Consider the following 25,369-nt stretch of genomic DNA (forward strand, 5'->3'; position numbering starts at 1 on the left):
TGAACGAAGATGGTCCCTGAATATCCTCTTTACGTGATTTTAACCTTTTACCTCTTTCGACGATGTGAGTGCAACGCGTTAGAGTGGGAAAGTATAAATAAAGACGAGAGCATAGCAGAGGAATGCATGTCGTTCTTCTTCTCTCTTTTATTCAACATCCATATATTACTTTCGTCCTATATTTCAGATACCTTTTCACCCTTGCTTCATCCAACTGGTTTTGGACTATTTCATATTCACGACTACCTCTTTAGTACTACACCGAATCAATCTAATTCAGGTCTGTGACCACACTACTACTTCCCAGTTCAACGTTCAACGTCCAACGAATCTACGGTTCCTTCACTGGCTGTGCCAAATATACTACATCTACATCTACATCTACAAGCAGTTCCATCCCTCGAAATATCTGTATCTTCATCCAATAAAACGATCAACGCCAACTCGACAAAATGAGAATCCCAATTGCGTTAGCCGCTCAACTCCAATCTTCCCTCGCTTCTTCTTCTTCAGGTAGTGTAACAGGAGAGACCTTGAGTATCTCCGGACCAGTGAGTATACTTCTTCCTTTCCACCTCCTACTAGCTATCAAATCATCTACTGAACCTCTTCCCGTCCCTTATTCCGACTTTCTCGATCTTATACTGATACCTTTCTTGTCACTCCAGTCAACCCTCCGATCCTGTATCCCATCGACATTCCATTGGACCCCTACATCTGGACCTTACACTCTCTCTCTGATAGACCACACAACCTCCGAAGATGTAGAAGACATGGTCCTAGTGACGGAAACAAAGGCAACTTGGATGGTAGATATTTCACCAGGAAGCAACATAACACTCTTGATCACCGACTCGAAAGGCAATTCGGCAGAAAGTCTTAATTGGGTGGTAGAGGAGGGTACGACCGGTTGTTTAGGTGATTTGAATTAGGTCAAAGCAAATCAGCTGGTTCTGAATTTGATTTGATCTGATTTAACTAAGTTGACTATTCTTGTACGATGTAATGATGTATACCTTCGTTTAACACAAACACAAGCACAGGCACAAAGATATAACAAAATAATAGAGGGTCCTTGATGTAATTTCCACTCAGGAAGCAGATGAGCAATGCTATTGTCATCGGCTGGTGGTCAATTCATCATCCCAGCCAGATCCCCAGATTATAGATGATGCATATCTCATATCCTCAGTGTAGTCTGATGTAATCTAGTTACTAAAGCTAATAGCGCTACGTTTTCTGATCCAGCATTATATGTGACAGCGTCTAGGTGGAGCTGTACAAGTCATCAACGGATAAAATCAGCAATCCTTCTTCCACTTCTCTCTTGACCTTTGCATGTCTGATCGAACGATGGGCCGCTTTACAAAGGTATAAGACTCACCTTGGTATGATGATTGAAATTGATCTCAAATTTATTCAAAGCGGTCCATCTCGAATTGGCTTTCGTAGACTCAGATTCACTTATAGGATCGGCTAAGAACTTGTTCAAAGCTGTATTCAAAGATGATTGATATGATACGAAAACCGATATCGTTGTCATCAACTTCGCGTAGATCTATTATGACTCAACCAAATCAGCTTCTTACAGTGCGGCTCGATCGAAGAAAGGGAAGTCCGCACTCACACTTAACAATTTCGAAGTAGTCAACATACACTGCTTCAAACACGTATCTAAGAAATCCACATGATCCTTCAAGAGCTGATCAACAGTTTGCACTTTTGTTAATTTCGCTTCCAAAGCTCTCCAATTCGGCTCTAGCACTTCTCCAGTGGCGAACGCTAAAACCTGTCTGACAAAGCTTAACATCCTTGATCTTAAAGAGAATATTCGTGATTTCCATTTTTCCATATCCTCATCACCACAATTATTTCTCCATGAGGGCGTCTTCTGCTCTAACCACATGTTTGATAAGGCCGATTCTAAGTGGTGTAGGTGGAGAAGGAAACGGAAGATCAATTGATATCGCGTGATGGTCTTTCGTGAGATGACCAAGGATAAGGGAAACTTGACGGAGTAGTCGAATGCTAAGGCGTCGATGGCTAATCATGTCATTGTAATCATCAGCTTTGAATTGAATTTCAAGACACCAATATCAGCTGACTCACCGAGTAATGTCCTCTCCTTCTCAGACCTCCTGCCCCCTTCATCATCATGACCATCTCCCACGGCGAAATCCAGTTCACCATCCTCGGTTAGACCACCGGTCTTACTGACGATCTTGAGTAACCACTCATATAATCCTTGAGATTGCATCACTACTTTGAGATCGTCCTTGTATGGGTCGTTCGAGCTGGAACTTGCTGGATTTCGCACAGCTAGATCAAGCAATGATTGAAGTTTCACCAGAGAAGTGGCTTTGGCAGGTTTACGCAATTCAGACCCAGCCAAATCGAGGAAGTTGGTGAGGAAGTCTGACTGATCAAGGAAGAAGAAGTGTTTCATCGAACTAAGCCTCAATGAGATCAGTGAATGCGCTTATTCCCAGACGAAAGTACTCACCGCAAGTGAGGTATCACTTCCTGTTCTTCCACCATCAACTTGAGAAGCGTCTTGTTCGCATATATGTATGCATCCTCTATCCTCTTGTAGAATCTATGTCCATGGTCAGCTATGTCTAGTCCTCTTGTAGTCGGGGTTCAGAGAGCTGAATGATCACCACTGACTTGGGCTCATTGATCACCACCATTCCATCCCCTTCTTCCTCTCCCACTTCATTAGGTTTCTTCACCTCTATCCCACATTCCCTTATTACATTGAGGTATTTTCCAGCAAGCAGTATCTTATGTTTCCAAGGCTGTAAGAATCCAGGTATACATGCTCCGCCGGGTAGACGGGTTGTTCCTGTTCTTGGCGGTGGTACACCAGCTCCTAGTGATGGCGTCCCTTTGCCGGAAGCGACTTTGGTAGAAGTCAGAGAAGAGCCATCCCGGAGCTGATACAGGACTGTTAGCTATTTGTTCCATTCTCCAGAACTGAAGTGCATGAGTAAGCTTACTGTGTATCTCCTTTCCCAATATTCATCTGTATAATCACTTTCCAGTACACCCTTCGTTATATGTCCACTTTCTTTCACCATGAATTCATCGAATGGATCCAAGAGATAACCTGTTGATATCCAGCGTACTAGCATCTTGCAATAAGGTTGTGAAGCATGAAGGAGTAAAGTCGAATGTAAGGTCGATGCTGTGGGATCTCTGAAAGTGACGAATCAGCTCTTGTGGGTACACACCACGAATTTTATTCCAACTGACCCGCTCATCGTAGCTTCTCTCTCGCAGATGATCCCTAAAACCTCTCCACCTAGGACAGGTCCACCACCACCTACCAACCCTTCTTGAGCTTTCAGATTCTGCATCAACCCCTTCAAGCCCGCTCCTCCCAGACCGAGTTCCTCGGCCATACCGCCCAGTCCATCGTCGTCATCCGACGCGTCCGATATGTCTTGTCCCGATTCCTCACTTTCTAACGATAAACACAGACCGGCAAGGAGTGACATGGTATGTAAGGTGGGATGCAGATGGAAATAAAGGGTTTGTAAGGTGAATGTAGGTGAAGATAAGAACAGTGATTCTAGTTGAGCGGTAAGGACACGGTAATCCTATTGGATTCTGGTCAGCTATCGCACGAGTCTCTTCGGTTCACAGCTAGCTCACCTTCAACATCGCCCTTATTCCACTACTCAGTGCATGAGTAACCATTCCATATTCCGGTGAATTACTGTATAAAGGGCTCATAAGCCTTTTTTGGGATGGGATTATGTCAGAGACCAGCTTACCGAGATTCCATGGAGGCTTCTACTGCTGTGAAGTACGTTGCTAGGGGTAACAGCCTTTCCACGAGTGATAGCAATGATCGATCTGTACGAAGTGTATCAGTTCCGTATACCAGAGTAATAGCAACGAGTTGACTGACCGAGTGAAGGATCCACTTTCCACCTAGCACCTTTCGAAGCCTGCTCTTCATCTAACGGATCGTAATCATCATCATACCGTATCAGAGATCCTTCCACACCCTATGATGTTATTGATTAGCAGAATGTTGCCTCATTAACGTAGACTTTGCTTACCTGTAAGACGAACAGTAGATCTTCGCATATCCAGGCCTCCTGAATTTCTATCGGTACATCTTCCAGTACTCTACCTTCTTCTTCGCCGTTAAGGCCATCCGCAAGTGATAATTCAGCTACTCTCTCTGGTAATTTACCATTCTTCTTCCTACTGTCTTGTTCTGGTGTTGGTCTCGCTGAGGGTGGTAAAGGTGCAAGGATCGTCCGTGAGGATGACGGTCGAGATACATCACGATGTCTTGATGAGGATGAAGATGGTCGAGGGGGTTGAGACGATGAGGAAGATGAGGGTATACGATCTGATGTTCGAGTTGAGGAGGGTTTTTGAGCAGCTGATGATGATGGTCTTTCTCGAGATGAAGGTCCGTCTGCAGAGGTGACCAGGTGAGCAAGTAAACTCGTTTGATCTTCATTCAAGTTCAGGGATGAGGTTACGAGATTATCTGATCACTCACCTGCTCGAGCTAATAATCCACTTCCTTCCCCACTCTGCTCCAGCTCTTCCAGAATCGCATTTGGCTTTACTCGTCGAACAGAAGCTAGCGTACCCACGAACTGCGCATCATTAAAACATCAGCTTCGAAGTCATACTTCACGGTTGCCACTAGCAGCTGAGGTGTACTCAAAGAGTACATAGCGATACAACATACCTGATTCAACTCCCTATCATTAAGACTAAACCTACTCGAGCTCGTTCGTTTCCTCGGTTTCGGCGTGAACGGTACAGTCGACCCAGATCCAGATGGGACTCTTGAAGACATCTCTCTGTCTCGCTTGATATCTCTCTGCTGGGATGCCTGCTGCTGGAAATGTGATGATAGCCGATGACGATAACGGATCTATTGATATTGCTTTCCACCTTGAACGCGTACAGATAGATATGTTGATGGTGAACGAGCTTAACGCGTGGTAATATTCGATTCCGTTGTTTACAAGTTAGTTGAGTGGCAAAACAACAGTGGCACCGCAGACTCTTAGCAATGGTGAAGTAAAGCTAGCTAGAAACAGTGTTAGTGACATGCAGCAGAAAGTGAGTTTCGATGTGTCGAGATGCAAGATGAAAGGAGGTTGTCCTTGAAGCATTTGAACACTGTGAAGTTTGAGTGATACTGATGAAAGGATTTATGTCAAATGGCAGTAAGAGTTTGAAGTTTCCTTTGAGATAGGTTAACGCGTTTGATTTTTTGTGAAAGTTCATATGATATCATCCATTATCATGAACCCGAAATCTGACACTCACATATATATATACGGAGTGGGTGAGAGCAAGAGTGAGTATCTTTTCGAAAAGGTGAAAGACAAAAGTCCACCATATAAGCAAACGAAATCCCAGAATTCACGTCGTAATTATAAGACATATAGAGAGCTCGAGCAACGAATACGAAATCAAGCCCAAATCAGACGAAAATAGTAATATCACGAGCTAATAGTAAGACTCTTCTTGGGAGGTCACCAAAAAGCCTACATCGACAAGTAAAACAAGTAGAAAGAAGGAAGGCCGACTGAACAGCCTGACGCTGGTAAAAACCAATCAAGAATAGAGCTATTACGCCAAGACAAAGATTACATCCTGAATGATACAGCCTAGAGCAATCATCGGATAGCATTAAAAATGTATAAGCAAAATATTCAATCCATTGGCATCTCCCAGCTTCGGTACGTCCCTCCTTCTATCTATCAAACCTGACCTTCCATGATATCCTGACTTGATACATCTCTTGCATAGGTTCGATCTCGAGAACCTATCCAACGAAATCACCCATGTCACTCGACTCCTCCTCTCTCGTCCTTCCTCTGTCTCGCCAGATTTCGATCTCCCACCCAGCCCTCAACCTTCACCTCATCGTTTCTCTCGTCTAGTCTCCTTATTTCCATCAAGGTCTCGGTCCTTGAGACGTAGAGGTAGATATACACCTATTGACGAAAAGCCTTTACCGGGCGATCACCCCGGTGATCGACGAAATTCCAAAGTTTCAGATATAACTCTCGAACCTCCCGAAACACCACCTCTGTTAAAAGCTGAAGATATCTTGAAAGAACTGGCTGAACCTATTTCAGATTTACAGAGATACAGTAATAGGCTACATCACCTGAGTTTTACTCATCGGGAGTACAATAAACACGATCAAGAAGAATTGATTGAGCTGTTCAAGATTACCTGCAGGAGGTTGATCGATCTATTGGAGTCACTTAAGATATCATCAACAGATAAATCAATATTTGACAATGACCATATTTCAAATCAAAAGGATGAAGATAATGGAGAGATGGAGATGCGTCATCTAATGATTCAAGCTCTAATCAAGAAAATCAACATCGAACTTACCCGATTCTCCTCCCCTACCCCTTCTTCCAGGTTAAATTCCTCTATGACCAAGAACCCATTCGTACTTCATTCCAGTTCATTATCATCCAATCTCACCGCACCATCTTCAATCTGTACCTCCGAAACAGGGTATGATGGTGAGATCCTAATTTCACCGGCTGTATCTCAACGGAGGGAGAGTCTAAGTACACCTAGACCAATCAAGATGACCCATCATTATCACCTCGATAGTGAGGTAGATACCTTATCCTCGACGTCTGTCTCTTCTTCAAAGAAGACCGTCGAAGAAACTGCTGTGTCTAGTGACAGCGATCAAAATTGGTCTCAGAATATAATTAGATTAGGACCATATCAGGCTAGTTGGTTATTCAGTAATACACCTATTGCTGTTAGGAAGCTGACTGGGGATAGTGATGAGAGGAGGAAATTGATATGAGAAGGACTGACATACAAATCAAAGATTAAGTCGAGTGAGACTCAGTCACAAAAGAGGAAGTATAAACCAACGATTGAATGATATTTGATTGCAGTAGTTACAAAGTCTACTCGTGATAATTCAAAATTAATGATATTTCATACATGCAGTGTATGATGTCAGGGATACGCTCTCTCGGCTTCAAGTGTCACACTCTGGGTCCTTTCCATATGACTGGTATCTACCCTAAAATTTCTCCATCCCTATCACCTCGATCAAACCTCCCTTCATCGAAATACGTGACTCTCTGTTCAGGCATCCACATAGACATACGTCAGCTCCGAGGCTATCATCAGAAATTGTATTCAGCTGACTTACAATCTTCCTACCACCAAAGAACCTCCCATCCAATTCCTTAGTAGCTCTCCACGCACCAGCCATACCTGAAAACACCACAAATATCCTAAGACAATCCGAAGGTTCAGGAGGAGGAGGTTCAACCATGTGCAATACGACTCTTTCCACGATCCTACCCAACAAAGCAATCAGCAACTTCTACATCATGGCAACAAACCAATGTCCCAGCTGAATTCAACTTTACTTACCCATATTTACTACATTCCTCTCCAATCTCATCCGCCAGATCCTCATCGATCTCCTCTTCGGAACCTACCACACCGACCAAGCATATAATCCTACTTTCCTCACCCTTCTTTTCCCTTGCCTCCATCGCTCGTGAGTCCTCATTGGCATTTACTATCTTACCACGTGAGTTGGGAGCCTGTACCCATTTTTTGTTCTTTAGATTCGCCATGGCTGTTTTCTGCTTGGCTATCTGTCGCTTGGATAATGTTTCACCGGGTTTAGGTTGAGGTTGATTGATGACGTGTTCGGCTGATAGAGCGTGGATCAGACCTTCGTTCCGGATACCCAAGGTGGAACCTTCCTGATGTCCCCATTTACGCATCACTAAGGTATCAAATGAGATCAGCTGTCCAGCTACGTGGACTATACGGAATGTCAGCTCACTCTTTTCTGCGAATGTACCGCTGCCGCTATAGGAAATGTAATATCAGCTGTGATTCCTTCCCTGCGATAAACATCTCAGCTCACCTGTCTTCAGCAGGCGCTGGTACAGGTACAGGTGGAGTCGATACAGACGGCCCAGCAGCCGCACCTCCTCCAAATGCCTTAAACTTCGCTGCAATAGCTTCAGCAGCTTTCTTCCTATCTTCAAGCATTTTGGCGAAATCTTCTTTCTCTACGTCGGAAGCAGCAGGAGCGGCGGTAGACGTAGGGACAAGGGCGGATGAGGCGAAACCTGGGATATCAGATGACGGAGGTGGTGGGACGGTTTGAGCCGGAGGAGCGAATGAAGGTGGTTGGGAGGTTGTGAAAGAAGGCGGTTGTGGGTTCTGCGACATGGCTACTCTCCTTGCATATCCATCGTCTCCACTTGCAGGTTGTTGAGACATCGCAACCCTTCTCGCATATGCGTCATCGCCCGTTGACGGTGTTTGGGATAACGCAGCTCGTCTCGCATACGCATCGTCACCTGACGAAGCCATCGCTGCTCTTCTGGCATATGCGTCTTCTCCAGAAGTTGCTGAGGGAGGTGGAGGATAGTTTGGTGTCGAGGTAGAAGTCGTTTCGTTATATATCTTGGGAGGAGCGAACATCTTAGGGGCTTTGATTACCAAGTTTCGAGCAAATCAGCTTATACCTGACTATAGATGGAAGATTGGTAGAGAAGCTGACTCACCATCCCTTCTTGGAGCCTCATCCTCACTATCCGTATAATAACTCGATTCACCACTACTTAAACCCTCCGCTTTCCTCCTTCTTTCTTCTATCAACTTCAATCGTCTCTCCTCCCTCATTCGCTTCCTGTAAGCTTGATATTCGCCCAAGTCGTTCGGTCTATTGGGATCGTACTGTTCCTCAGGGTCGAATGTGGAGATGTAAGGTTGACCAAAGTTGTTTCGCTTCTGTGAATGAGCACAATGACAAAGTCAGTATAGTTTAACGAATCGGGGCGTAAGGTAGACAACTCTGATGAGGGATCCGTTGAACGATATTTGTCCAATCGAGGATCAAGTTGTCCAATTGAAATGTATTGCTAAGCTCAAGCTAGAAAGTCAAACTCACCTTCTTCTTCTTCTTCCTCTTCTTATCATCGCCTTCCCTCTCCCTCTTACCCTTTCCCGGTACTACCTTCGGTGCAAGCGTCATAGCAGGAGCCTTGGCAAGCGGTAATCCATCAGGTCCAAATTGAACTTCATCTTCTACTTTTTGTCCTCCCGTCGATATTCCAACGCCTACGCCAATAGTAGTGGTGATAACAGATTCAGCAGACCGTATAATATCGATCTTCGTCTGTGTCTGAGCATCGACTACACCAGGTACAGGCGAATTACCATTACTGTTACTAGAGCTTGAAGCGATTGTCGATGTCGTGTTTGAGAATACCACCGGACGGGTGGTAGGTGGTTTAGGCTTGTTCAATCTAGGAGCGAACTTGAGTGCTGCTGACCATTCTCCAGTCTTCTGAGGTGCTGCAGAGGTAGGTTGAGTAGGAGTGGGATTAGTCGATGAAGAGGGTTGAGAGGTGGAGGGTTTCCCTTCTTCCGAAGAAGCTGGAGCTGAGGCTGAAGCTGAGCCGGAGGCGAACTTGATTCCTCCGTATAGCGACATATTGTGGTAGTACCCTTGCGTGGCTTCGGTTGCAGCGTGATGATCATCTGAAGAGTAGCAGAAGAAGGAAGAGTCAGATTAGCTGGAGATGAACGGAGAGTAGAGTAGAGTGAACCAGATGACGGAGATTGAGTTCATCTCCGTTTTCCTGACTGTTGATGGGAATGAACACCATCTCGATGTCTTTCAGCAGCAGTCGCTTGCTCTTTGTGATCAGTCAATCCGCACACCCCTCATCAGCTTACCAATATCAGAGGAAACGATCTGACCTCAAGGGCCAGACTATTACCATTCTCATTACATTAACGGAAAGAGCATAGCGGGACGACCACATCGCTTTAAAATTGCCCTTGTCTTCGCATCGTCCAGGTCTATCACCTCTCTTCGAGACATCTAATATCCTAAGAACATGTATGTGGTTTGTCAAGCTCTAAGCTCAGTGTACAATGATCAAGCTGATAATTATATATGCATAATAGGGCACCCAAGTTCCCAGGTCGACCTGGACCACGAAAATCCAATACCTCTACACCTGCACCAGGTGACGAAGGGCCCTACGTCCCGGTGAGTGATACGAGAGTTATCTCACATTGATTCTATGCACGATGAAACATCATATCTCTCTATCCCCACATATTTCTATCTCCACATATGTATCCATGCATTATCCAATGCTGATACTTGCAATCCTACCAATTATAGACCCTAGCCGACCGTCTCTCCTACGCCGATTCTCCCCGTCCCTTCAAATCCCCCACATTCACCTCCAGACTACCCTCTCGCACAGCCACAACGTCAACATCGATCGTACGTAAGAACGCCAAGCAGATCCTCATCTTGGAGCGAGAGAGATTAAGTGGAGGAGACGGGTTCCTGTCAGCTGTTCACACGGCCGCGAAGGCCAGAGGAGAAGTAATAGATATAACGAAAAAGAAGAAATCTACAGGTGCAGTAGGAGGTAAAAAAGGCAATATAGCGAATTTGTTGAAAGGTAGATTGAAAAGAGAGCTGTCAACTCAACAGAGTGAGAGTGGATCGGCTTTGGGGTTAGGTATAGATAGTCAGATGGATAGTGGGACTAGTACACCTTTGAATGATGATGATGAGGAAGAAATGGAGGTGGATACACCAACTAATGACGTGGTCAAAGTAGAAGAAGGAGGGGAAAATACTATACCTAGAAAAGAAATTATAACTTGTAAGCTATCTTCTCATCTTGTCATCGTAAGTATAGCTTATAACTTTTTGTTTGGCTTGGTTATGGTAGATCATACACCCACTGCACCACCTTCTTTGTTACCTCCCAAGAAATACTGCGATATAACGGGATTACATGCCAATTATACCGATCCGAGGACGAAATTGAGATACAAGGGATTGGACGTATGGCATGTGGTGAGAGGACTGGTAAGTAACAACAGGACCATTTTAGCCGATGACCAGGAGTATAAGCTGAAGATATGATGGAAAATATAGGGACCTGGTGGTGATCAGGCTTATCTTAGTTTGAGAGGTGCTCAGACAAGTCTGAAGTAGATCATTCGTTTTCAGCACAAGACGAGGTTGACTACATGTTATGCATGACTGAATTGTAATTTTAGATTGGATTGTAATATAGGATACATAAAATGTAGAATCTATGAATATGATCATACTGCCCAAACGTCAGATTGTATCCTGGACCTCGATGCCGTATCTTTGCTGTTCCTCTGGTAGCTCGAAGGGGTTCCTATACTCCTTCCTTTCGGAATGGCCACAATAAAAATCTCACTTAAGCACTGGAGTATAGTCAAAGCACTACTGCATATTCCATTCAGCAAGCAAATGCATAGTTGTTTTGTCCATGACTATCTATGGTCCAACGAAAGATCTCTAAACAATCAAACCCTTCTCCACGGCAATCTCAGCATTCATGATACTACTAGTAGCCGCTCCCAACCTAACATTATCTATCAAACAAACGAATTTCACATCCAACACAGGACAAGGTCTAACTCTTCCTACGCTTACACACGCACCATTATGCAAATCTCGATCTAATCGAGGTTGAGGTCGGTCAGGTGCATCGTGCACGACGATAGCCTGAGGTGGTGCTGAGGGAACGTTGAGCTCTTGAGCTTCACATCTGAATTCCCTAAATGCTCTATCAATCTCTTCCATCGATGGCGCGGGGGATTTGCTGAATTTCACAGATACAACACCTGTATGTCCATCTATAACTGGTACTCTGGTAGTAGTAGCCGAAACATTTATAGCTTTTACCGATTCGTTAGAATGTAAATCAAATTGTGTATTATCTGAATTGAGTCCACCCAAGATCTTGTTTGTCTCCCATTCGATTTTTTCTTCCTCCCCTCCTATGTGGGGAACGACATTATCCAATATGTCCAGAGATGATACACCGGGATAACCTGCACCGGAAATTGCCTGGAGGGTAGTGACCATGACTGTTTCCAATGGTCCAAAAGCCTTCTCTAAAGCTGCTAAGGGAACGACCAATCCGGTAGTAGAACAGTTGGCATTGGTGACTATGTATCCTTTTTCTAAACCTAGAGTTTTCTTCTGGTGGGGGATGATGGACAGATGAGAAGGGTTGACGAGGGGAACTATAAGGGGACAGAGGGGATCTCGTCGGTAGTTCTTGGCGTTGGAGAAGACGATAAGGTTGGCTGAACGGAATGCTTCCTCTGTAGACATGAGTGGAGAGTGAATTACAAATATCGTAAGCTGTTAATTACATTGTGAATGTTATTTAATCATGACAGGCTTGACTTACCGATCTCTCCAGCTACATCCGCATCCAGCCCACTGAAGACCACTCCACACTCCTTGAATCCCTCAGCATCGGGTTTACATTCCTGTACGACCATGTTACCGATTTCTTTGGGAATGGGGGTGTTCAGCTTCCATTTGGTGACTTTGCCATATCTTTGTCCTGCTGATCGGGAGGAAGCTCCGAGAGCGTGGATGACGAAGTATGGGTGGGTGGAAAGGAGTTGAATGAATCTGATTTGAGATGAATGACATCAATCAGTATGCATTTCTCGGTGAACCTTTGTATTGCGGTTCCGTCTTTGATTGCTGCACCTTGATCATCTATCTGCCCTCCCAACTGCGTTATGTGGAAAATGTCTTGTACGAATCACCGAGGATAGAGGCGAATCGCAAGTGACGGAGAGACAAATCACTCACCGCTGACCTACGGTACCGGTAGCACCCAAGATACCAACTTTGATTTGTTTCCTTTCGCCTGATGACATCTTGTCTCAGTATATGATTCTCTAGTATGTCTGTTGATGATGAAAACTGCTATCAAATGGAATGGTGTTATGAATGATATACCAGTTAGAATATCGAGTCACGGAGCTGGATGGAAAAAAAAGTTGGATTCGAGTAAGAGCCGTTTCTCAGGGCAATGCCACGTGGCCAAGAGATCCGGACGATTTGCCCGAAACGGTGAAGCAGCAGCAGCTCTAAGAACACATGAGATGGGATGAGGTGATATGTTATCGTACAAGCAACCTATATCTCAATCTGACCTCAAATCAAACAAAACAAGTGAACAAGAACAAGATGGTATCAGCTCCAGTGTACGACAAATCAGATCCCAGATCCGATAAGTGAGTGACCACCCTCATCTCTGTGAGGTCTTTCGCTGACGAGCTGATGATCATAACTAGGGTATTCCCATATCATCTTCCGCTTACTCCGGAATGGTCAGAATATAAAGATCCATATGGTCAGACAGCCATGACAGCTGCTGGTGCGGGTATGTTTGTGAAGCAACCTATGTGAGTGCATACATCTCCAAAACTGTGAAAGTAACGGGAAGAGATGAACCCAGTAATATCTTTCATTGCTACTATGCTGATCCATTCGTTACGATGACATAGTATCGTCTGGGGAGCATTCATCCTCGCCGTTATAAGTCTAGTCAACTCTCAACCATTACGACAAAGTAAAGATTCAACTTCACCTTTATTGACCTTAGGGTAAGTCAACACAATACATTGCACTACGAACACGCACTAATCCCATGTTTTCTGTGTATGTGTAGAATGGGCTTTGCAGGTGTGTTAGCCAACATCATGCCTAAGATGATGCTTGCTCCTCAAGGTCAGACGGACGTACCTACCCCATCACCATAAAGTAATGTTAAGTGGGCGAACGGAGGGGTGAATTGAATGGGAAGATGCATGTTGTAAAAATGGATCACGACTTTCGCCTTTCTGCTCTCTCTTGTTCATCCTAGCCTTATCTGGCTGTCTTGACTGACAATACTTCGCCGATCATTCCACCTTTGAGAGAAGTATACCTTTTGTTTGGAGACCTAGGATCAGGCTCCGACAATTGGTAGTTGTCTGATTACTCTCAGGGTTTAACGTGCTGACATTGATCTCTTTTGTGTATCTACGTTGAATGATGGTAAAGCGGTAATGTAAATGATGCGAACGCATTGTCCTCGTCCTTTCAACACGTTGTAATGACGTGTCATCAACGCTCATTCCTCATTTACCAGTACCACTGTCTCAATCTCAACGTTGAATGATCATCTTCCTAACCATTACAACATAGTGTCATACTCACATTTGAATTTACCCCTTCTCTTCCTCTAAGTCATCACTCATAATCACATTCCCCCCATCAAGGTTAACCTCACTGCCTCCTCTTTCTCAAGATGGACGAGACCTACCGAGCCAAGTTATCCGGTTCACCCAACCCTCATCCTCAAGTACATGTAGGTGACGATCACACACCTGCTCACCAGGACAACCACGGGGATACCATCCACATCCAACCTAATCATCCAGCTAATAACACTTCACACCCTATCCCCATCCAGTTGCCTAATATCTACGTTCATCCTTATCCACCAAGAGAACGTACACCCCCACCCCCACCTCCTCAACCTGCTCCACCCCCTCCAGCACCAGCACCAGCCATGCCACCTGTCACAGTCAACGTTACTGCTCCGCCTAAAGAGACGGTACCAAAAGGAAGGAAGATCGGTCCATTCAGAATTACCAAGCCTCATCCGTTACTCTGGGTAAGCTTGATTCTCAGTCTTGTTGCACTGGTGTTGGAAGTTCCCAAAGGAAGTTTACCTACTTTGACTGGTAGACATAAGGCATTAAGAGTGAGTACGACTCCTGTTCTCTCCGTACTGGATTCCTCCCTATGGTGATGACATACTGATACTTTGACTTGTATATGTATAGGCTCAAGAGAAATTAGTTTCCGAGAAACTAGCTCTCCTCACCAAACTATCTACTTTCCTTCCCCCACCACTTTCATCTCTCGTCGCTCCCTTAGATCCTACCTTGCCTTTACAGACCTCCTTATTGGCTTTGAACGATCATCGTCAACTAGACCTCTTACGACTCGCACCCAATCTTCGATTCTGGAACACAGGGATCGGCGGGCCGTACGGTGTGGGTGTAGGTGAAGATGGTAAAGGTTGGTGGTCAATCGAAGATTTAGGTCAAGGGGCTAGTGTAGTTAGAAGTAAAGATGGGGAGAGGGAAAAGGAAGTTTGGGTATTGAAAGTTGCAGAAGGTGGTGAAGGTGAGTTAACCTCATCCAACCTTAGTATGTATATGAGCTGATCAGGTAGGTTCGCATGGTAGAAAATACCAATACCTTAGCTTTATCTACTGCCCTCACTCATTCGTTATTACTTCGCGATCGACTCCAAAACGAAGTTTCTCAACTTAAAGCTACACCTTGTCCTGCTTGTCCTAAAAATGAACATGGACATGGCTCGGGACATGGACATTATCACCTCGATACTTCTCATGGACATATCCATGCGGTACGAGATGATCATGACGAAGAGGCATATCAATCTGCACGAAGGGAAGAATGGGAGAGATTGGAAGAGAGAAAACGAAGAGATAAAGAGAGACATAGGGAGATAGAAGAGAGGGAAAGGGAAGTTGCAAGAAGAGAGAAATGGGTCGTAGAAGAGATGAGAAAGATGAGTGATAAGATTCAGTAAGTCTATCTGATTTCACCTCATCTCTCTTCAGCGAACTTGAATTGGGGAAGCAATCTAAGCTGATTTGTGTTGAATGTAGTGGACGAGCTACCGAATTGACCTTGGAAGATAGGATCACAGAAAGATTGAAATCTTATCAAAGGCAATTATCCCAATTGAAAGAACATAAACATGACGAGCTTTAGACTTTTTTTCCCATAGGCTGAGAATGTCAATCTTGTCGTGAACATCGGCTAAATCTTCCATATCAACCTCGCCCCCTTACATATCCCAGAAAATCGTTCTTCTATCCACCTTGCTTATCCTTTCACTTTCATTTTTCGTTCCTCCTATTACTATTTACTTTCTGTCTCTTTCTTATTCATATTCCATATCATAGGTAGAGTGAAATAACAATACACGGATTGTCTATAATTCATAGACTCAATAGAGGTTTTCTGCGGAATGAATTGATTAATCATAAATGTGCCACATTGCGTTGTATCGCATAAACCCGTCTGTTTAAAGACGGTCCGAGTGGATTGGTAGTGGTAGTAACAGTGTTCGGGCATCGGTGTCTACTCCGTCCATCCATGAGTGGTCAATGGGTCGTTGTTTTCCGTCTACTGTCTACTGTCCGTAGATACGATTAGTGTTGAAGACTGATACCAACAGCTCTTGATCCTACTCATATACATATAGGTTCATAACAAGTCCCGAGAAAAACATCATATACAATGGCGTGAGTACCGATTGATCCGTGGGGTAGTCTGTGGCTGACCCAATACTTTTGATCTGATATATAGGTCGTAAGTCATGCCTTCCCCTTTTCCTTCGCATCTACAAAGGCATGAATGGGGAGAGTAAAGCAGCATCCAAAGGGGAACAAGGATGATGTGATTAGATATACCTTGGAAGGACACGGCTGCACCGAATTTGATAGAAAGGACTGGATAGGATAGAAAAGAGAAATGAAACGAATACGGCCTCAAGTATCAGAGGAGAGAATGTAGCTGATGTTGACAATGTCCAATCTATTAGAGGATTTATAAATTGGGCTAAATCGCCTGCTGCAAGACAATACTTCTTCAGTGAGCATTATACCGGGGTTTTTTTTTCTTGATCACTCATCAAGTTATGGTTAGCTCAATGAGCTGATTTGGATATCATGTTTAATCTATAGGTACACACTTCTGGGGACCAGTTAGTATCATCCTGTCTAGTCCGAACTTCACTGAACCATCCGAGATCCATCTATACTCATGATCATGATCATGATGCTGGTGCTGATAACGATATGTATATTTAGGTCGCAAACTGGGGTCTACCATTAGCTGCTTTATCGGATATCGTCAATAGGGATGAAGAGTCTATCTCAGGTGTGATGAGTCCTACTCTCGCTGCCTACTCGTGAGTCTGTCGTTTCGTTCCTTCATAGAGCTAGAGCAGAAATAAGCAAAGGAGGAAATAGGGTGCAGGTCAAATCAAAGTGGGAGAAGTACACATTGTACTTGGCTGCTCCTGTTGGGCAACCCCCTTATGATAAGAGAAAAGAAAGGAGGTGAGGGGAGGGAAGGGTATAATCATCGTTTTCATGATTATTATCTTTTTTTGCCAAGCACCAACTTACCATATATGTATCTTATCACAGAATGATCTTCATGCGATTCGCCTGGAGAGTTCAGCCTCGAAACTACCTCCTATTCGCCTGTCACGCTACCAACGCGACCGCCCAACTGGTTCAGGAAGGTCGATACTTGAATTACTGGCATTTCGGTGGTAGGGAGAAGAAACACCCCTTAGGAGCTGCTGTAGATGATGTTAAGGAGAAATCGAAAGAGGTCGTGGATAAGGTGAAGGCTTAGGTGGGTTGATAGCAAGAGTAGGAATGGGAGTAGTGCTGGGATATCGCTGTCGAGAAGAAAGGAGCAACAAAGAATTGGGTCATCTCATCTTTAGAGCTTGAGGAGAAATTTATAGATAGGGTTGGCTGAGCTTGGTTTGGAAACGGGACTGGATTTGGACCTCTGCCCACGTTGCTATATCGATACATTGACGGTAACAGGATGACATGTATATACCGCTATCTTCATGTCAACCGACCTCACGTTCACGTTCTGCAATGTCATCTTTGTTTGATGAACTATACATACATAATACAAACTACGTATCACTTCTTGCCCGACATTTTCCTCACCTCTTCCAGACCCGTATCGAAGTTCCTCCCATGAGTCCTCTTACCTTTCTGCTGAGTATCCTGCGGACCAAGATAGGTAGGTAAGATCTTCTCGACGGGTGTCAAACCTGGATCACCCGGTGGGGCTGAGGATGGTAATGAGGAGGGGAAAGACTTCAGGAGGTCTTTGAATGATAGTGAATTGAGGGGTGGGGAAGGTGAGACGATATTGTCGGAACGTAATTGTTCGACCTGATAGAAACGAAACCCGATTTCATATTAGTGATCAGCGATTTAAGGGAATCAGATTTCAAAGGAGAAAGTGAAGACAGAGGAACTGCTCAACATACCTGATCTCGAGTGACGGTGAATAGATTTTCCGGTAATTTCTCCAAGAAGAACCCTTGGATCTTCCCCACCCAAAATGGCAGACTGATAATTAACCTACGTCCGTGGTATCCCGAATATCTCAGGACAAGCTGCATGATCTCTCGATATGTGTAGACTACAGTTCAAATCAAGCAGTGAGCAGAAGGGACACATCCTGTATGTTGATCGTGAATTGACTGACCATCTGATCCACCAGCTTCTATTATTTTACCTCCTACTTGCCTGGCAATTTCTGGATCATCTCGACAGCATATCTCGACTGCTCGAGCTATATCACCTGCATAGACTGGTCTGTGGTGATCGTAGATTAGAAAAAGTAATTAATTTCTATGACATGATCAAAGCCGAAGAGGTCAGTATGACTTGACTCACTGGAATCTTACTAAACCACCACCGAAGACTGGTAAGAAAGGCAACCATTTGGCCAAAGTTGCGAAACGCTAAGAGTGAATGGGATAAGCGAGGTATGAGCGGGCATCAGGTCTATCCGAATTGCAAGTGATTATAAACAGATAGTATGGAGGGAATTTTTGAATCATACCCACGTTGAAGAATGAATCTCCTGGACCGAATATTATTGAAGGTCTAATGATAGTTGCCGTTGGATGATTCTCCAATATCGCTCGTTCACCTTGAGCTTTCGTCCTCCAGCTATGCAACAATTTTTGCAATGTAATTATCAGCTTTCTCCTTCCAAGACTGATTCGACAACAGTGACGATCGTCTACTGTCTACCAAGTGGGGACATGTTCAAAGTTGAGCTACACTCACTAAGCAGTCACACCACCTTCATCAGCCCCAATCGCACTTATCCCCACTACCCTCCCGACACCCAGCTCTTTCGCCAGCCTCGAAACATTTTCCGTACCCTGTCTTTGAACCAGATCCATCTTCTTCTCTGAGCCTACTAGTAGTCCTACCATCGATACCACCGCTGAGGCATCCTTGAAAGCTTCTCGGAGGGAGTCATGGTTCTTGGAGGTTATATCGGCAGAATGAGGTGGGAGGATCTGGGATCCTAAATGGGAGAGTTTCGAGTGCACTGGAATAAGATGGCAAATAAGGTCAGTCTTAGGGAGTATCTGTATATATGAGGGAATAATCAGAGAAAGAGAACCAATGTTGGCAGGCTGACAGGTGGATACTCACGCTTTTCAGGATGTCGAGAGACTAGTAACACTCGATTACGAGGATCGGCAATCAGTGCTTTGGCAATGTATTGGCCTTTGAGGACCGTATCGAGTGATTAGCTTCGCTGTCCCTCACTCAATAACACATCGTCAGATGCCTACCTAAAAAGCCAGCTCCTACTAAGACTATCTTCCTGTGTGATTTATCTGACGGTGGGACAGATACTGTAGAAGCCAAGCGACGAGTGATCATAGTGAGAAGGTACTGTCGACAAGTATGCTGGTATACTGGTATGAACAAGCCTAAAACACCGGTGTTGAATGAGATGAGATGAGTTACAGCTATCAATATATGACCATCGTTTCAAGATTTCCAACATGTTGGATGTTACCAACCGGTTGTTCTGTTGAGGTGCCTGATCGATCGGAATGATGTCACCTCCTCTACCCATCTGCCATCGATGTCGGATCTGATATCTCCTCAAACAATCTCATGGCATTCAATGGTGATACATACAACAATCATACATATACACAAGACTTTATCTATATGCAAGCACACGAACCGATGGGCTAACTCTGAGCATCTACCTTCCAGCAAGTTTAGCAACTTCATCAGCCTCTCTCCTTCTCCTCTCAGCTTTCGCCATACTACTCTGTGCACCACCTAACGCATGAGCTTTACCTAACTTAGCTAAGATCACAGCTAATCGTATAGGTTTGACGGAAGAGTAAGACATGGATCGTATGGACGGTTCCATATAGGCTGATACGGCGTCTGACAGAATTATATTGATTGTCTAAGTACCAAAACCAATTCCATCAGTACTTGTTCCCTGTAGAAGCCAGGTATGGGGCACTCACATGCTTGACTTCATCAAACACCCTATCGAGATCCGGTTTATCCAATCTCCTAATTTCCGCTTCGATAAAGGTTACATCTGCTAATACGCTCGCGAGGGCCATTTCATTGAATCTGATCACTTCTTTACCGCATAACATGTCCTGCTCACAATGAAACATCAAGTCAGCTCCCATGCAACGATCTACACAATTATCCGTATGAAATTCTAACACCTCTCGAATCACTCATTTATGTGCAAGATAGAGTAAGATTACCCACCATCAACCACTTATTGATCCTTCCCAGAGCATTCAGATAAGCTCTCGTCTTGACGCCTTCGTTCAAACCAATCAAAACACTATCCACATAAGCAGTCAAAAACGTAATCATCTCAAATACATATGTGGACGGTTCAGCAGCGGTCGATTGGGGTCGGGTGGGTAACCAATTATATTCGGCCAATTCGAAGAAAGATTCCAATTTCGAATTTATAACAGAATCGATTCGTTTTTCAGCTTGTTCCAATGTGGTGGAAAACTGTTTACACGATGATAAATGAACGGGACCACCCCGTTGAGATGCTCTATACATGAAATGAGCTAATGATCCATATATGACTGCAATCACCCCAATAGATCTTGAGCTTACCTCAGATTCATTAATACACCTTCCAGCTCATCACATGCTGTGCTGAAATGCTCCAAGTTGATGACCACTTGCGCTATCTGAGATAGATTCGACATAGTTTGCAATCTCTTGGCGATTTGCTTGGAAACATGATCCGAGAGTAGACCATCGAGGGACTACTCATATAATAATCAGCTGATTCTTGAACACTCAGTGTGAAAAAGTCTACTCACCTTCCTGAGCACCTCATCGATATCCAAATGCTGTTGAGCCACACCATCGGTGAACTGGTAAAATTGATCGACGAAATTTCGTATATTGATACAGCACATAGGATAAGTCTGCGAGAACGGCATGGCTTGCGGAAATCCTTGCCTGTATCGATGATATGATGTTATCAGCTCGGATCGTGAGAGCATTACAATGAAGACGACTGACATTGCAAGTGATTCCGTTTCTCCCGGTGCCAGCCAACATACTCCCGCGACTTGGTCGAATTCTTCTTGATCATTCACCATCATAGGTTGATTATCGTCTTCCGATACAATCTGATTCCGTTCAATTCAATGAGCTAAAATGGGACTACGACCATAATGGCTTCGGTAGCTCACCTGATCGAAGTCCGTACTGAATTTCCTTAACAACAATTCCGAGTATCTCTCAAATAGAGTAATGAGCAGTCCATTGAGCTCAGTGATGTTGTAATCATACCCCTTTTGATGTACAAAGATCAGCTTTAAGCCGATCGTCATTTCCTCTAGCTGATATAATATAACTTACCTCTAGTGTCTGGACAAACAGAAGGACATTCGTTTTACTTTCCAAGAACACTTCAGGCTCACTACAGCCTTTCAAGCCCTGTCCAACAACCTCTACTATCCTCTTACACATCTCATCCCATAACTCATCTACGTCCCGTTGAGTCCTGAAATCAGGCATGGTACGGAGGAGATGGGATTCAATGATGAAGAAACCGACTAATTCTTGCATCAATAAAGGCAAAGTCGATAGCAGGGTTTCGGGGGTTGTCGATAATCGGGATGTGAGAATCAAAGTTGCTTGGGTCTGAGAGATATGAACACGCCTGATTCAGTGACTGACAAAAATGATAGATAGATACAGTATAAACAGTACCTTTCTATCCACTTGATAACTTCTTTGTAATTCCGGTTTTGATTCCAAAGCCTCGTATATATGTATACATTGGTATAACGGTTTGAAATCGACTTTTATATCTTCGTTATCAAGCGCATCGACTATGCAACCATACATCATCAGCAACGCGAGCTCTCGAGCGACTATCAAAGAATAAACTGGTGGAAAGGCTTCACTCACATTCCACCCGTTCATTATGCACCAGTTCCATAGCCCCACCCACCCTAGCCAGTCTCACACCACCCTCCTTCTCCCTCTTCGCTCTCCACTTCTTGATCCGCTGAGACATTTGCTCCAATGCTAACTTCCCTACTTTAGCTCCTGATTCCCTGACGTCGAACAACCATGATTTCGTGGAGGCCGTCACGGCATCTTTGATGGATAATCTGAGGGAAGGGAGGGATGATAATATGTGGGCGTAGAATGGTGTTTGGGAAATCGAGGGTGGAGTGAGGTGTAGAAGATCTTCTATCGACTACAACATTGATGAGGCCATCAGTCAATATGTTTTTTGGATTTATTTGCGGCTAGTAAGAAGAAGACATTCGGACTCACTCTCAGCGCTCCCCAATATTTACCTTCCCTTATCATCTCTCCTACTCTGTGCACCAGGTCCAATAGCCTCAGACAGGTCTGCAGAGTTTCGATTGCATCATCCATATTCCTCGCTACTTTCTTTTGTTCTAAGAGTGCTCGTTTCTGATTGGGTTGAGATCACTATCAGCTTGACTTCGAAAGAGACGAGAACTGACAGCTAGTTGCGCGTACTCACTTTCTCACCTAATGCCCTTCCTACGTCACCCATTTGTCCATCCAATTCACCTATCCTCCTTCTTAAATGACCCGACCCTTGTCGGATGGTAAGCAAAGTTGACACTGAAGATACGAAGTCCTATATCCACAGGAACGTCCACGACCATCAGTATTTGCGTAGGGGAGCTTTGCGGTAAAAGACTCAGTACAGACCTCATAATTGTCTTGACATATCTTTTCAATCTCCCTTTCCTTCTCCTCCACAAACTTATCCAGACTTCTCAAATACAGTTGCTCGGAATCGGTATCCTGGATTGACTTGATGAGAGGAGCGAGAGCTTCGAGGTTCTCTGTGGTGGATGAGGTCGGATCCAAGTTGATCTGTACAAATCAGAGATGTCAGCTTAGGAATTGATCCTGTCGTATATATCTCTCACATACCTGCTGTAATTGCATTTCCAGCTCGGAGCTGGTGAACGTTGGTCTCTGTTTCCGAATCATTGTAGTGGTACCTCTTCCTGCTCAAGACCAACAACGTCAAAGTATAAATGCAATGGCAATATCAACGATAGCAGAGTGGACCGTAGCTCATATGTATGAGGATCAGAATAATAATGGTCACGATTGTTATCCTGTTCGTCATCAGCTTACACTGCTGAAGTTACGAGCGCATATGTCCATGTGGGTTGAATGGCGGTCATCTCCGCCTTAAACACAAGTACGCGTCAACCGAGATCGAGATGTGGTAGATAACTGATTTAATGTTCTCTCTGCTTGAGTCTGCACATTCAACATTCAGAAGATAGCATATAGACCAGCTTCAAGTCAAGATCACACTAAAATGTCACAAGAAGAAGATTTCGTGTTGCTAGAATCATCAGACGGATATACCTTCGTCGTATCGAGGAAGATCGCAGAGGCCAGTGGGACTTTGAAATCGATGTTAGATGAGGAGGGTGAGTGTCACGTCAAGAAGAAATCTCTACCAATACCTCGCGCGCTTATTTGATAGATGAGAAGAGTGTCAGAGCAATGTATGCATCAGGTGTTGACAATCTTTCACTTTCATAGCCAATTTCGAAGAAGCTAAAAACAAAACATGTAAAATCCAACAACGGTGAGTAGCCTTAACATTACCTTGGACCACCTCTCAGGATATCTCTATCTGGATGACCTAACAGTCTCATGTCATTTCTTTCAGAGGCGTGATATTACTCAAAGTGATAGAATACTTGGCATACAAAGTCCAGTATTCCGAATTCAACGCCGAAGATATCAAGGAAGATTTCTCAGATAGGATCGATCCTTATATCGCTTTGGAGCTGTGAGTGATAGCTTCGTCACATAATTTCCTTCCCAGCATTCACGATGAATATCATTTCCCACGCACAAGAGATTGATGTGATTCACATAAGTGATCTACGCTGACTGGTGATTTTCCTCTACTTCTATAGATTAACAGCAGCCGATTTCTTAGAAGCATAATTCTGCTATCTCCTTAACATTCTCATCATGAATCGATCGATCAATCAGAATTGTAATATACCAAACCAAACATTGTACAGTATAACCATGCATTTCATACCCAAACCACATCAAGGACCTCTCCATTTCTTCATACTCTCTTTCACACCTTTGCCAACCTCCAAATCCTTCTTGACATTCTCATCGACTTCTCTACCCTTCTGTGCAACACGTATCACCTCTTCCACTTGGTGAAAAGGAATGGCAACTACTCCATCTATATCACCAACAAGTATATCTCCAGGATCGACTCTAGTCTTGCGTATGAGCTCGCTCTGCGGTACTTGGATATGCGGTGGTGGTGATATAGGTATTTCCAGCTTTACGTTGTATTCTGAAGGACGTAAGAAGGTCTTTTGCCCTAGTGTAGAATGGAATTGTGCGAATACCTATATCACATCAAATTGGCATGCTTAAGTTTGAAGAATGATTTATATTTGACTCACTGGAAATCCAATCTCTCGATGCTCTTTCAAATCCCTACATCCACCCAGAACCACTACACCCTTGATACCCTTGGCTTTGGCCGCTGTAGACATCAGGCCACCCCAACAAGCTGCTCCAGAGACTGTGATAGGCGTAGGCGGCCATTTCAGCGACTTTAAAGGCTATGTCATCATAGGGACTCACTCACCGAAATCAGGTGAAATCAATATTACACTTCCTGATGGAGCTGCATCTACCTATAATTACAATACAGTTTAGTATAATCATCATGAAAACTTTCCGAGACAAGTCGACACTGACAAAATGCTGGTCGACCTTGGGACCGTTCGAGTGCTCTTGATCAGGTCCTTCTTGTTCCACCAGCTGCCATGGAAGGCATCATTAGTATGATGGCCCTCAAACAAGCTTACTGTTAAATGAGATCTCATGAACGTTACTCACTCGGACTGTGAATACCCTTCCTACCACTTTGACATCCTCCTCTTCCCTACTTGAGGGCGAATAGATATTCAAACTCGGTATGAACCCGCCATTCATATTACCCAGCTTGACCAATGCATCCGATATCTGATCAAGTAAATCCATAAGCAAATTGTACAGTCAACTACTAAAACCTCGTAGGGTCAGCTTGATAACTCACTTCACATGTCGATAGATCTTCCAATCGTTTTCTGATAACTTCACCTAGTTCAGCTGTACTCGTCGCCATTTTGCCTTTTTTCAAATCTATACTCGTGTTCAAGGGCACTACCTTGTCAGTATGATCTAAATTGACCTCCCTTCACAATCTATGAGTATATCGCATGCTTGTTGGCAACATCCCCATTCACAGGTTGTCGTT

General features: G+C 44.2%; 13 protein-coding genes across 13 annotated transcripts; 7 read left to right on the forward strand and 6 right to left on the reverse strand.

Moving 5' to 3' along the window:
• Positions 1 to 452: 452 nt before the first annotated feature.
• V865_000921 (uncharacterized protein) lies at positions 453 to 932 on the forward strand (the record flags this gene model as incomplete). The annotated part of the gene is made up of 2 exons (XM_066224749.1): positions 453 to 551; positions 669 to 932. 2 exons carry the CDS (start codon positions 453 to 455, stop codon positions 930 to 932), a joined length of 363 nt encoding a protein of 120 aa, XP_066080846.1.
• A 248-nt stretch (positions 933 to 1,180) lies between these two features.
• Positions 1,181 to 4,831, reverse strand: V865_000922 (uncharacterized protein; the record flags this gene model as incomplete). The annotated part of the gene is made up of 14 exons (XM_066224750.1): positions 1,181 to 1,276; positions 1,385 to 1,558; positions 1,628 to 2,043; positions 2,110 to 2,450; positions 2,504 to 2,596; positions 2,668 to 2,936; positions 3,000 to 3,198; positions 3,256 to 3,602; positions 3,658 to 3,721; positions 3,780 to 3,861; positions 3,917 to 4,016; positions 4,071 to 4,438; positions 4,526 to 4,625; positions 4,721 to 4,831. 14 exons carry the CDS (start codon positions 4,829 to 4,831, stop codon positions 1,181 to 1,183), a joined length of 2,760 nt encoding a protein of 919 aa, XP_066080847.1.
• Positions 4,832 to 5,682: 851 nt separating this feature from the next.
• On the forward strand, positions 5,683 to 6,832 carry V865_000923 (uncharacterized protein; the record flags this gene model as incomplete). The annotated part of the gene is made up of 2 exons (XM_066224751.1): positions 5,683 to 5,726; positions 5,797 to 6,832. The coding sequence occupies 2 exons, from the start codon at positions 5,683 to 5,685 to the stop codon at positions 6,830 to 6,832; spliced, it is 1,080 nt and encodes a 359-aa protein (XP_066080848.1).
• Positions 6,833 to 7,052: 220 nt separating this feature from the next.
• Positions 7,053 to 9,505, reverse strand: V865_000924 (uncharacterized protein; the record flags this gene model as incomplete). The annotated part of the gene is made up of 7 exons (XM_066224752.1): positions 7,053 to 7,118; positions 7,190 to 7,340; positions 7,417 to 7,780; positions 7,841 to 7,866; positions 7,925 to 8,498; positions 8,574 to 8,799; positions 8,960 to 9,505. 7 exons carry the CDS (start codon positions 9,503 to 9,505, stop codon positions 7,053 to 7,055), a joined length of 1,953 nt encoding a protein of 650 aa, XP_066080849.1.
• A 468-nt stretch (positions 9,506 to 9,973) lies between these two features.
• On the forward strand, positions 9,974 to 11,041 carry V865_000925 (uncharacterized protein; the record flags this gene model as incomplete). Its single annotated transcript, XM_066224753.1, has 4 exons — positions 9,974 to 10,069; positions 10,208 to 10,703; positions 10,773 to 10,912; positions 10,982 to 11,041. 4 exons carry the CDS (start codon positions 9,974 to 9,976, stop codon positions 11,039 to 11,041), a joined length of 792 nt encoding a protein of 263 aa, XP_066080850.1.
• Positions 11,042 to 11,377: 336 nt separating this feature from the next.
• V865_000926 (aspartate-semialdehyde dehydrogenase) lies at positions 11,378 to 12,765 on the reverse strand (the record flags this gene model as incomplete). Its single annotated transcript, XM_066224754.1, has 3 exons — positions 11,378 to 12,192; positions 12,282 to 12,511; positions 12,698 to 12,765. The coding sequence occupies 3 exons, from the start codon at positions 12,763 to 12,765 to the stop codon at positions 11,378 to 11,380; spliced, it is 1,113 nt and encodes a 370-aa protein (XP_066080851.1).
• A 313-nt stretch (positions 12,766 to 13,078) lies between these two features.
• On the forward strand, positions 13,079 to 13,653 carry V865_000927 (uncharacterized protein; the record flags this gene model as incomplete). Its single annotated transcript, XM_066224755.1, has 4 exons — positions 13,079 to 13,125; positions 13,186 to 13,296; positions 13,399 to 13,497; positions 13,563 to 13,653. 4 exons carry the CDS (start codon positions 13,079 to 13,081, stop codon positions 13,651 to 13,653), a joined length of 348 nt encoding a protein of 115 aa, XP_066080852.1.
• A 530-nt stretch (positions 13,654 to 14,183) lies between these two features.
• V865_000928 (uncharacterized protein) lies at positions 14,184 to 15,688 on the forward strand (the record flags this gene model as incomplete). Its single annotated transcript, XM_066224756.1, has 4 exons — positions 14,184 to 14,642; positions 14,725 to 15,070; positions 15,133 to 15,499; positions 15,583 to 15,688. The coding sequence occupies 4 exons, from the start codon at positions 14,184 to 14,186 to the stop codon at positions 15,686 to 15,688; spliced, it is 1,278 nt and encodes a 425-aa protein (XP_066080853.1).
• A 531-nt stretch (positions 15,689 to 16,219) lies between these two features.
• On the forward strand, positions 16,220 to 17,347 carry V865_000929 (uncharacterized protein; the record flags this gene model as incomplete). Its single annotated transcript, XM_066224757.1, has 5 exons — positions 16,220 to 16,224; positions 16,524 to 16,573; positions 16,666 to 16,685; positions 16,792 to 16,892; positions 17,134 to 17,347. The coding sequence occupies 5 exons, from the start codon at positions 16,220 to 16,222 to the stop codon at positions 17,345 to 17,347; spliced, it is 390 nt and encodes a 129-aa protein (XP_066080854.1).
• A 305-nt stretch (positions 17,348 to 17,652) lies between these two features.
• V865_000930 (uncharacterized protein) lies at positions 17,653 to 19,431 on the reverse strand (the record flags this gene model as incomplete). The annotated part of the gene is made up of 8 exons (XM_066224758.1): positions 17,653 to 17,910; positions 18,009 to 18,163; positions 18,230 to 18,339; positions 18,421 to 18,488; positions 18,594 to 18,699; positions 18,820 to 19,090; positions 19,198 to 19,272; positions 19,341 to 19,431. The coding sequence occupies 8 exons, from the start codon at positions 19,429 to 19,431 to the stop codon at positions 17,653 to 17,655; spliced, it is 1,134 nt and encodes a 377-aa protein (XP_066080855.1).
• A 334-nt stretch (positions 19,432 to 19,765) lies between these two features.
• On the reverse strand, positions 19,766 to 23,058 carry V865_000931 (uncharacterized protein; the record flags this gene model as incomplete). The annotated part of the gene is made up of 14 exons (XM_066224759.1): positions 19,766 to 19,978; positions 20,043 to 20,183; positions 20,302 to 20,605; positions 20,671 to 20,825; positions 20,883 to 21,024; positions 21,088 to 21,197; positions 21,261 to 21,362; positions 21,430 to 21,714; positions 21,784 to 21,905; positions 21,985 to 22,279; positions 22,360 to 22,503; positions 22,577 to 22,696; positions 22,771 to 22,938; positions 22,999 to 23,058. The coding sequence occupies 14 exons, from the start codon at positions 23,056 to 23,058 to the stop codon at positions 19,766 to 19,768; spliced, it is 2,361 nt and encodes a 786-aa protein (XP_066080856.1).
• A 340-nt stretch (positions 23,059 to 23,398) lies between these two features.
• On the forward strand, positions 23,399 to 24,042 carry V865_000932 (uncharacterized protein; the record flags this gene model as incomplete). Its single annotated transcript, XM_066224760.1, has 4 exons — positions 23,399 to 23,513; positions 23,629 to 23,674; positions 23,759 to 23,881; positions 24,012 to 24,042. The coding sequence occupies 4 exons, from the start codon at positions 23,399 to 23,401 to the stop codon at positions 24,040 to 24,042; spliced, it is 315 nt and encodes a 104-aa protein (XP_066080857.1).
• A 110-nt stretch (positions 24,043 to 24,152) lies between these two features.
• Positions 24,153 to 25,237, reverse strand: V865_000933 (uncharacterized protein; the record flags this gene model as incomplete). Its single annotated transcript, XM_066224761.1, has 6 exons — positions 24,153 to 24,470; positions 24,528 to 24,649; positions 24,716 to 24,764; positions 24,829 to 24,891; positions 24,970 to 25,095; positions 25,169 to 25,237. The coding sequence occupies 6 exons, from the start codon at positions 25,235 to 25,237 to the stop codon at positions 24,153 to 24,155; spliced, it is 747 nt and encodes a 248-aa protein (XP_066080858.1).
• Between the last annotated feature and the right edge of the window lie 132 nt (positions 25,238 to 25,369).

Source organism: Kwoniella europaea, chromosome 1, assembly GCF_036810445.1.
Source record: "Kwoniella europaea PYCC6329 chromosome 1, complete sequence".
In the NCBI taxonomy this organism is placed as follows: domain Eukaryota; kingdom Fungi; phylum Basidiomycota; class Tremellomycetes; order Tremellales; family Cryptococcaceae; genus Kwoniella; species Kwoniella europaea.